The 11,521-nt window shown below is 35.9% G+C and overlaps 1 protein-coding gene across 1 annotated transcript; it reads right to left on the bottom strand.

Moving 5' to 3' along the window:
• Nucleotides 1-3,866: 3,866 nt before the first annotated feature.
• LOC143069629 (hyaluronidase-1-like) lies at nt 3,867-10,042 on the bottom strand. Its single transcript, XM_076244362.1, has 5 exons — nt 9,652-10,042; nt 7,445-7,695; nt 5,668-5,808; nt 4,554-4,761; nt 3,867-4,224 (listed from the first exon to the last, which is right to left on the bottom strand). Exons 1-5 carry the CDS (start codon nt 9,925-9,927, stop codon nt 4,060-4,062), a joined length of 1,041 nt encoding a protein of 346 aa, XP_076100477.1. The 5' UTR covers nt 9,928-10,042; the 3' UTR covers nt 3,867-4,059.
• Between the last annotated feature and the right edge of the window lie 1,479 nt (nt 10,043-11,521).

Here is an 11,521-nt window from a genome sequence, read left to right on the forward strand (position 1 = left end):
CTAATAAATGACCACTTTATCAACTGTGTCCCCCATCACAAATTCTAATGCAACAACGTTTGTAACGTTCATTTTGATTGGATAACGTCACTTATTTACATGGCATCAATTGACAATTGATGCTATGGGACGTACGCGCAAGCGCAGACGGCATATGACAGATTTTAAAACATGTTTTAACGTTGTTTTCTGTCAGTTTCATTAGAATGGAGATAACAATATTGTATTTTAAGCTCCGACGGCATCAATTGGGATTTGATGGTCGCAAATGCCCGTTTACTGTCTCCGCTTACGCGTCGCCAGTAAACTTAATTTGCGACCATCAAATCCCCAATTGATGCCGTCGGAGCTTAAAATACAATACAGTTATCTCCTAAATTGCCGTAAACGTTATTGATTTTGGACATGCATGTATTACCGCTAAAAGACGTGAGACGTTCTGGCGTGTAATAATGGACACGTTTTGGCGAATAACAATTATCGGACACGTTTGGGGGTTATGAAATCGGACACGTTTGGGGAATATTGAATATTACGGACACGTTTGGGGAGAATAGACACGTTTGGGGAAATCGGACACGTTTGGGGGGAAGGACACGTTTGGGAGTGTTACATATATTCAGCTTAATGTTATTAAATTTAGACATAAGAGTTTTACATGGATGAATTATCCGCGGCATCACAAAGGATCACAAAGGACTGGATTTAAATAACTTATTTATTTGATGATGTATTCTCTATTATATTTGACCAGAGCCCCTGGCAGAGACATATATATGCCAGTCTTGAAAGTTTTTACAATGATTTTAAAATATATTAGCTGCATGGCACTTGTTACTCTTTTAATCTATTGTTATTTTTATTTGGCATCTGTTATTTGTTAATCCTTTAATTGCTTAATTGTTGTTAGCTCTTGCCGAAATGCTAATTAGTCTCAAACTATGGGTAGCGATTTTCCTATAATTCATTTTGTAGGAATTCCAAATTTCCCGTTTATTATGATACTCAAAGTATGGGGATCTAGATTTTCCTTAAAGATTCATATTTGAACTACAAATTTCTCGTCTATGATACCAGGGCGACATGTCGCTCTCAGCATCTCCTATAATTCTGAATATTTTAGCAACATCAGTAATTAAAAAGGGGACCATATGATTTAACACCACATAGGATGTGTATAAATTCTAATGTGTAAAGCACAAACAATAGGGACGAAAAGGGAGAGTAGAAAATGGACGATATACAAAAATACCAAAAATGAAACAAATTGTAAAATATGAAGTTTTCGAACATTAAACATAATCACTCGGATAACAGCACAGTAAAACACAGGCACTCGTCTCTGAATAAAATCCGATAAACATTTATCTAAATGTATATTGGTAAATTCATTTTCTTTTTAGAGGCGAAATGCCAATGTAAAACTAAACTGGTCCGCCGTTCTATCTATAGCTTTGCACCGAAGGAACGGGTTGGTGCCATTGTCACATTGGCATTAATTGGACGAGTTTTACAAATTCAACGATTCGCTAATAAAATTGACCAATTATAGTGATAGGAAATTGACCTCAAATGTTAATACTGTGATGCCGCAAAATAAATAAGTATCTGTTAATTAACCCCATGGTAGTAGCGCAGATAAATGACAAACAAGCGGGTTAACATGTTCTTGACAAACTGAGCCGGTATCTTTTATTCCCTCAAGAACTCAGTAGGGTTATAAATGTGCTAATTTCTTGTTTTATTTCCTATCAGTATAACACATAATAAACATAGCACATGATGCACTAGTCTCGTCGAATTATCAAATCCCGTGGTCAGAATTCTGACCACGGGATTTAGGCCATACCTGTTGTCAGTGTAGCGATAAGTGAACACAACAGGGGTCCAGTTTAATGTAAAACACGCATAAAAGAAAGTCACTAGTTATTAATTGCTATTCAGTATTTTGTTTTGTTTGTTAATCCTGGGTTGTTTTTTTTTCATTACACATGTTACATTTGTGAATAAAACTATTCTTTTCTATTCTGGTCTAGTCTATTCTAGTCTAGTCTAGTCCAGTCTAGTCTAGTCAATTATGTAGAATGATGGATAAAGAGAGATAACTCTATATCTATAAATGATACTGGATAAAATTCATTATACACATAGTTACACATACAAAGCAGATTTTAAAGTTATTGCTTAATCTAACAACAACCAGTGAATGATAGACTAATCTAACGACAACCAGTGAATGATATATCCCTTCCTCGTATACTAACCTGAAACACTGATGTGACAACAAAACATGCATACTATTTTGTTTGTAATTTGTTATAGTTTACTGGTAGAGGTTTACAAGAGAAAGATTGACGTACGAACATATCTTTTAACCCCGCCGCATTTTCATGTTTTTTTATATTACGTTGTATATCTTTATTTTTTGGAGAAGTAAGTGTTGATAGCTTTTCTTAAACGGTTTCTTATTAATTTTCAAGCTCTTTATAGATTCCGTTTTTTAAGAGCTTAACCTATTACACAGACACTTGTCTAGCTAGCTTTTGTTGAGAATTGCAGTGTTGTCCTCTAAATATCATTTTGTCGCTTTGCCGTTGGGTTACGTAAGTGCAGTTTTCGTATATTCCAAATATCTTTTTTTTATATCAGATCTGACCGCATGATTGTACGAATAGGGGGAGCCTCCGGGGTTGAGATCTTACAAAACATGTTTATCACCGCCAACGCATTTTTTGCGCCTGTCCAAAGTCATGAGCCTCTGGCCTTTGTTAGTATTGTATGTACTTTAATTTTAGTTTCATTTATATGTTTTGGAGTATAGTATGACGTCCACTTTCACTGAACCAGACATAGTACACAATTTATATAGGACCCCGTTCGGGGGCGGGATTTTCTCGCTGCGTGGAAGACCCACTGGTGCATGCGACTTCACGATTTGACCGATAGTTAGCATAGTTTTGTGGAAGATATGAGATTTTAAAATTCAAAAACCCGAATAAAGAGCAGACAACAGCCGAAGTCCATGCACCAGTGGGTCTTCCACGCACCCGAACGTGGCCCTAAATAAAATTGTGTACTACGTCTGGTTCAGTGAAAATGGACGTCATACTATGATCATACTATACTCCAAAACATATAAATGAAACTAAAATTAAATACATACAATACTAACAAAGGCGAGAGGCTCCTGACTTTGGACAGGCGCAAACAATGCGGCGGTGATAAACATGTTTTGTGAGATCTCAACCCTCCCCCTATACGTCTAGACAATGCAGAATAAATAAACACATAGCAATACGCACTGTAGAACTCAGTTTAAAAGAATTTCGAGTCCAATGTCAGAATAGATAACAACAGAAACTTAGCAAAATGACAATGATACACAATTTAACAAAACACTATTAGCGGTTTATACTGATATTTGTTTAACTTGATCGAGAGGACAACTGTTTGACATTCTGGATGAGTGCAAGAGTATATATATTTACACGATCATTAGTTTTTAATCAATTTGAGAAACGTTTTTATTCTTACATATAATTGATGATCAATGTATAAACTTTTTTTTTCATGCACAACTATCTTTCCAACATTTTGTTGGTCAATATATTCATTTTATTGACGTACGAACATATTTTTTTAACCCAGCCCCATATTCCTGTTTTTATTTTATATTCTGTATCTTTATGTTTTGGAGACCGATATTATGAAGTTTTATGGAAGATATGTGATTTTATTTGGACTTGATCAAGAGAACGACTGTTTGACATTCTGGATGAGAGCAAGACTATATATTTTTCCACGAACATTAGCTTTGTACCAGATCAAGGCACAGGTGGTTTTTTTTTATATATATAATTGCTAGATAAATGTATATACTTTTATTCTTTATGCACAACTATCTTTCCAACATTTTGTGGGTCAATATATTCATTTTCAAGCTGCCTTTACATTAGAAAGATTATCAGTCTTTCTGTCAGTTGAAATGACCGGTCATTTATTTTCTAAATTATCCTCCCCTCTCTCCATCGTCCATGTCAAAGAACTGTCGTTTTAATTTTACGTTCTTGTCAAGTTATTAACAAAAGGTCCAAGAACATTTAACAAGTATGATTTCAGATTGATACACGCAGATTTATCAGCAAAATTATTCGAAGTGTCCCACAATATAACACCATCCAAACCAGTGTCGTAACTTTGCTGAATGGTATTCTTTAGGTCTGCCTGCAAGATAAAAAAAAAGAATACAAATAGTTACAAGCAATATTCATCTCATGTCACGATGGATCACGCGAATCCTGTCAGCAAAAGGGTCACTGTTAATCTTCTTATCAGTTTTATTCAACTATATATATAATAACTGTGGATAAGAATATGTTTATCGCTATTTTACCTATGACGACGTTGTCAATTTCATTAGCAACGCCATGTGCCTCCGTAGTTTCTAGCGATAATTTTCCATCTCAAGCGAGTAGCATGATATAAAAAATTATCACAAAAAATTATCAAAGGAAAAATGAAAAAAATAAGGATAAAGTTAAGTATACTTTTACCTGTGAATAAAAATGTTCAGTATCCCGATATCGATAGCGAGAGTAGGCTAGTACTGGAGTTGATGTTTTTGAACATTTCGTTTTCATTCTCTTGGCTTCTGCGATGATTCCAGAAACTCTAATACGCTTGTCTTTGTCTGTTCCAAACTTTTCTGGCAAGTAAATTGAAGGAAATATCGCAGAACTTCTTGCAAATAGCCAACACAATCTGGAAAATATATCAAAATTGTACTGTTTAGTACTAGTAAAACGCAAGTCATTTTAGGTCATTGCTCTGTAAGCCAACTTGATAGTATCTTATTGAAGGCAAAACTTGTGTTTTTCTTTGTTTCCTATATGGTCTTTTAGTATTTTTCTAACAGTAACCGTTTCTTGAAGGTAGGAAATTATGAAAGATAAAAAAAAAAAAAAAAAAACACGACTAGAAAATATTTTGAGAATCAAAGAAGTTAGGTCCCCTTGCTGGTATGTCGTTGTCTTGAAGGCTTTATCTATCTTTATCTTGACGTAAAAAATTATTGAACGAGAATAATTTACTTTATGCACCAAAAACATGGAGGAAAATCACTAAGCAGACCTCCATATAAGATTTACCCGAAGCCACCCACACCTTAACTTCGTCTAATTTCCTCTACAAGCCACACGTGAAGCGCTTTTCTGAATTAACCTTTGTCTTGAACGCTCAAACCCAAACAAGGATAAAACTTTTACTCTGATCACCAATTTGGAAACTTTTGGGATCCCTATATAAATGTATGATACCTATTTTTTTAACCACCTGTTATATTTGCATGATCAAACACGGTTATCTTTTGTCTTGATTCGATCAAAATCTTGACTATATGCTATTATACAATTATAGCATTTGTATGAGATCGATACGAGGTCATATCGACCCAAGAGACGCATATCGACTGAGGACAAAGTCCGGGTCGATATATATGCTTCTCTTGGTCGATATAACCACGTATTGACCCCAAACAAAGGCTACCGTTTTACTTTCAATTTAGTTGATTATTTTGTTAATACACATATACAATCAAATATCAGTAAATTATGAAATGTCCAAGTGTTGAAATAAATTGATGAATTTGTGTCGAAAACTGATAAATACTCGTTATTGTATTCCATATCGTTCGTTGGGCAGCGTTTCTGTCCTTTCTTGTAATTGTAACATCTTGGGAATCCATAAAATCCCCAGTGTCCTGTTGGTCTCAGTTGTGTAGCATATTCTAATGTTTCCAGCATTAACTTTCTAAATTGAATAAAACAGTTAAATTATGTGCAGTACACCAAATTAACATACACAACAATGACAAAAAACGAATGCCTGTACCCACAGGGATACGAGTAATTTGTTTTACGTTCGTTTGTAATTGTATCTCTTATTTCGCCTTCACGCTGTGTAATATATAATGAATTTAGTATTGATGACTGCTCTTTGATTGTCCTCTTTTTTAACTGTTTGTATAGAAGGATACCACATCTGAGCAGGATCTGCTACCCTTCAGACGCACCTGATATTTTCTATGTTGTGTTTTGTATATACTGCCATTGTTTTATGGTTTTTTTGTTGTCGTGGTGTTGTACGTTTCTCATTGACTAATGAATTTGAGTAATTTTTTGGTACCGATTCTCTTTAATTTACATATTGATGAAAAACGATATGATATATCAGTGATTTAGATAACGAATATTCAAGAAGAAATTGTAGAGCCATCAGAAATCAGTATATATAAATTTGCGAAAGCAAATTTACAGATCTAACATTGTTGGGTTGATGTTTAGACGAGTGGCGTGGATGTAAGCAAAAATCATAAATCACCGTTCGCGGACTTTAACTAGAGGCTCTAAAGAGCCTGTGTCGCTCACCTGTATTTACTAATGCTTTAGAAATCATGTAAAATAAGGTTAAAAATCATAATTTATAGTATAAGATATCATTAGATACCATAATAATATCCAAGATAATAGCCAAAAACTGCAAAATTTCCATAAAATTACTAACTCAGGGGCAGCAACCCAACAACTGGTTGTCGGATTTGTCTGAAAATTTCAGGGCAGATATATCTAAATCTGATGAACATTTTTGCCACCAGTCAGATTTGCTCTAAATGCTGCAGTTACATAGATATAAAACAAAAACTGGATGTTACCCTATGTACTATTTAGCCATGTCTGCCATCTTCGTTCGAGGGCAGGATCATCGGGTACATTTTTTAAACTAGATACTCTGATGATGATTGTGGACAAGTTTGGTTACATTTTGTCTAAGTAGTTTCAGAGGAGAATATTTTTGTAAAAGATTACAAAAATGTAAGAAAAAATGGTAAAACTGACTATAAATGGCAATAACTCCTGAAGGGGACTATTTTGGTCTCTTGACTTATTTGTAGATATTACTTTGCTGAACATTATTGCTGTTTACAGCTTATCTCTATCTATAATAATCTTGTCCAATTCATCTGAAAATTTCAGGGCAGATAGATCCTCACTTGATAAACAATTTTACCCCATGTCAGAGGTATAAGCCAAAATCTACATTTTACCCCTATGTTCTATTTTTAGCCATGGCGGCCATCTTGGTTGGTTGGCCGGGTCACTGGACATATTTTTTAAACAAGATACCCCAATGATGAATGTGGTTAAGTTTGGTTTAATTTTGCCCAGTAGTTTCAGAGGAGAAGTTTTTTGTAAAAGTTGACGACGATGGACGACGACGACGGACGACCACAAAGTGATAAGAAAAGCTCATTTGACCCTTTGGATCAGGTGTGCTAGAAATGAACAAAACCTACAACGTATAGTCAGCGATGAAAATGTGAAACAATAGAAAAGAGAAAAATAACGGCAATACAAATACAATATAAAAAGCTTCTATTAAATGATACCTTGCACTGGTTTCAAACTGAATCCTTGCTTCATGTTTTACTCTTGATGGGTTCCATTCAGGGTGAAGTTTGGCAACCAGTGCCTCAGATTTGTTAATGTAGATCGTTCGAGTATAACTGTATTTGTTGCGATCAAAAATAGGAACCCAACCTTCCCAATCGATAACAGCAAACCCGCCAAACGAGCTATCTGTGATTTTGTTTATGACATCCAGCTTTGTTTTCATCAAGTGTTTGGTATGATTAACCCGCTTTAAAAAAGGAAATAAATAAATTATGGGCTAACGACCATTAAATACTGTCCAGAAGTATACATTGTATGATTTTTAATTTAAGTTTCTTGTGTATAATTCGGAGTTTAGTATGACGTCCATTATCACTGTACTAGTATACATATTTTAGGGGCCAGCTGAAGGACACCTACGGGTGCGGGAATTCTCGCTACATTGAAGACCCATTGGTGGCCTGCGGCTGTTGTCTGCTCTATGGTCGGGTTGTTGTCGCTTTGACACATTCCCCATTTCCTTTCTCAATTTTATTCATGAATAAATGAGGGAAAATGTTTTAATGAAGAGACAGAAGATACCAACGGGAAGGAGCAATCCCAAATCATACTCTAATAGGGGATAATAAACTGAGAACGCCATATCAAAACTAAACAAGAGTGCACACACTGAAATGTCTCGCCTTCTGTACTAATCATTGATATTATGTTGATAGTCCTAAATATGAAGCTTTTTTACAACTGTCACATAAACTAACATTAACCTAGAAAACTAAACATTGACCAATGAACCATGAAAATGAGGTCAAGGTCAGATCAGTGAACCATGCTAAGCAGGCATGTACAGCTAACAATTCTTCCATACAACAAATATAGGTGACCTATTACTTATACATGTAGTTTAAGAAGAAAAAAAAACACAAAAAAAAACAACACAAAAACGTAACACTGAGCAATAAACCTTGAAAAAGAGGTCAAGGTTAAATAAAACCTGCATGACTGACATATAGATCATTACATATTTCCATACACCAAACATAGTTGACCTATTGCATATAATATCACATGTAAAAAAAAAAGGACCAAAACTCAAAAATTTAACTTTGACCACTGAACCATGAATATGAGGTCAAGGTCAGATGACACCTGCCAGCTAGACATGTACATCTTACAATCATTACATACACCAAACATAGTAGACCTATTGCATACAGTATAAGAAAAACTGACCAAAACACAAAAACTTAACTATAACCACTGAACCATGAAAATTATGTCAAGGTCAGATAACACCTGCCAGTCGGACATTTACACCTTACAGTCCTTCCATACACCGAATATACTAGACCTATTGCTGATATTATCTGAGATTTGGACTTGACCACCAAAACTTAACCTTGTTCACTGATCCATGAAATGAGGTCGAGGTAAAGTGAAAACTGTATTACGGGCATGATGACCTTGCAAGGTACGCACATACCAAATATAGTTATCCTATTACTTATTATAAGAGAGAATTTAACATTACAAAAAATCTAAACTTTTTTTTCAAGTAGTCACTGAACCACGAAGGACATTGGACATGTGACTGACGGAAACTTCGTAACATGAGGCATCCATATACAAAGTATGAAGCATCCAGGTCTTTCACCTTCTAAAATATAAAGCTTTTAAGAAGTTTGCTAACATCTCCGCCGCCGGATCACTATCCCTATGTCGAGCTTTCTGCAACTAAAGTCGCAGGCTCGACAGAAACTACCGGAAAACTAACAAGTCCAAAAAAGCACTACATACTAACAACCGAGTATCATGACCCACACTAAAAACCGACGGTAATGCATCGCTTCTACAACTACACGATCAATTTGATCAGGTCGACGTGTCGTGATCTGACTTTTTCAAAGGAACTGTTATGATGAGTTAACATCCAGTGGCAAATATTACATGCACGTTTTAGAAAAGGTACCCTGCTTTGCCCAATATTATGGTTCGGATTTTTCTGTGCTAAATTCGATCTTGTGACAAGGTTACTGTAGCAATTCTAAAGGAAGACTAGTCATCCTACCAGGAACTTATGACATCCTTGGCTCAGATTAGCATGACGTAATAGGTATACGCACTAGTTTGTTCGTTAAAAGATATTGGTTTGCAATCGATTAGAAGAAAAGGAAAAAAATCTTACATTTCAGTCAAGAATATTTACCTGTGGCAAACCACCGTACTGTGCCGTTCCATTCGGTAAAAATTGAGGATATAGTCCTGGAGCAGGTTCAAGAAAAAGCGTTACTAAATCACCTGAAAACGACTGGTTCCTGTTCGATCGAATATTAAACTTTGACAAAGGCAGGTCTACCCCATACCTTGTGTAACATCTCTCTGAAGGCACATTCCATATCACATCAAACTCGCGATCAGGTGTGTTTCTCATGGTGAAAAATAAATAATAAATCCACAACAAAAAGTTAATAAAAGCTGCCATAATAAGTGAATTTTCTTATTGCAATTAGTATATCCGATTATACCGGAAGAGTAAGAAATATAACTTAGGACACATTTTAGATGTATCGAGAGTTTTTAATGAAATAATCCGGAAATTATCTAGACGATTATTAAGTTTCATCTAATAATGCTCCACATTTCCTTGTTATACTGAAAAAGAGGACGAAGTCCATAGTTTAATCTTGAAACGTGTAGTACGAATAAGTTTTAGCTTTGAAAGAAGCTTGTCTGTCCATATCATATACTGAACATGTACTGATGGATTGATTTATTGGACTACACCATTCCCAAACAAACTACATCAGGTCAAACAGATAACACCACTGCCCAAAAAAACAGACTACATCATGACCAAACAGACTACACCACGGCCAACCGGACTACACCACGACTAACCAGACTACACCACGGCCAACCAGACCACTACATGAACAAACAGATTACAATCATGGCCTAAAATACTACACCACGGCATAACAGACTACATCATGGCCAAACATACAACACCACGGCCAAACAGAATAAACCATGACCAATTATACAACATCATTGGCATCAGACTACTTCATGGCCAAACATACTACATACAGACTACATCATGATCAAACAGACTACACCATGGTCAAACAGATTACACCACGGTCAAACACACTACACCAAGGTCAAACAGACTACAACCTGGCAAAGAGAGTACAACTTGTATTTTTGTCCATCTGATGAGTTAAGCCTTTTTCAACTGATTTTTATAGTTCGTTCTTATGTTGTACTGTTATACCACTGTCCCAGGTTAGGGGGAGGGTTGGGATCCCGCTAACATGTTTAACCCGCCACATTATTTATGTATGTGCCTGTCCCAAGTCAGGAGCCTGTAATTCAGTGGTTGTCGCTTGTTTATGTGTTACATATTTGTTTTTCGTTCATTTTTTTTACATAAATAAGGCCGTTAGTTTTCTCGTTTGAATTGTTTTACATTGTCTTATCGGGGCCTATTATAGCTGACTATGCGGTATGGGCTTTGTTCATTGTTGAAGGCCGTACAGTGACCTATAGTTGTTAATGTCTGTGTCATTTTGGTCTTTTGTGGATAGTTGTCTCATTGGCAATCATACCACATCTTCTTTTTTATGACTAAACAGACTAAATCATGACGAAAAAGACTACACCATGGCCAAACAGACTACACCATGGCCAAACAGACTACACCATGTCCAAACAGACTACACCATGGCCAAATAGACTACACCATGGCCAAACAGACTACACCATGGCCAAACAGACTACACCATGACCAAACAGACTGCGGCACGGTTAAACAGACAACACTATGACCAAGCAACCTAAAGCACGTCCAAACAGACTATAACATGGCAAACACACTACATCACGACCAAACAGACTACACCATGACCTAAACAGATTACACCATGGCCAAACAGACAGCAGCACGGTTAAATAGACTACACCAAGACCAAACAGACTAAAGCATGGTGGAATAGACTACACCACAGCCAAACAGACTACACAATAATCATTTAGACTACACCATGACCAAACAGACTACAGTAAGGCCAACC

Source organism: Mytilus galloprovincialis, chromosome 3, assembly GCF_965363235.1.
Source record: "Mytilus galloprovincialis chromosome 3, xbMytGall1.hap1.1, whole genome shotgun sequence".
In the NCBI taxonomy this organism is placed as follows: Eukaryota; Metazoa; Mollusca; class Bivalvia; order Mytilida; family Mytilidae; genus Mytilus; species Mytilus galloprovincialis.

Excerpts from the sequence above, each read along its gene's own strand:
- LOC143069629 (XM_076244362.1), bottom strand. The coding sequence starts at position 9,927 with ATGGCAGCTTTTATTAACTTTTTGTTGTGGATTTATTATTTATTTTTC. Across the intron at positions 5,809-7,444 it reads CAGTTTGAAACCAGTGCAAG|AAAGTTAATGCTGGAAACAT; the intron begins GTATCATTTAAT and ends TATTCAATTTAG. Across the intron at positions 4,762-5,667 it reads GATATGGAATACAATAACGA|ATTGTGTTGGCTATTTGCAA; the intron begins GTATTTATCAGT and ends TATATTTTCCAG.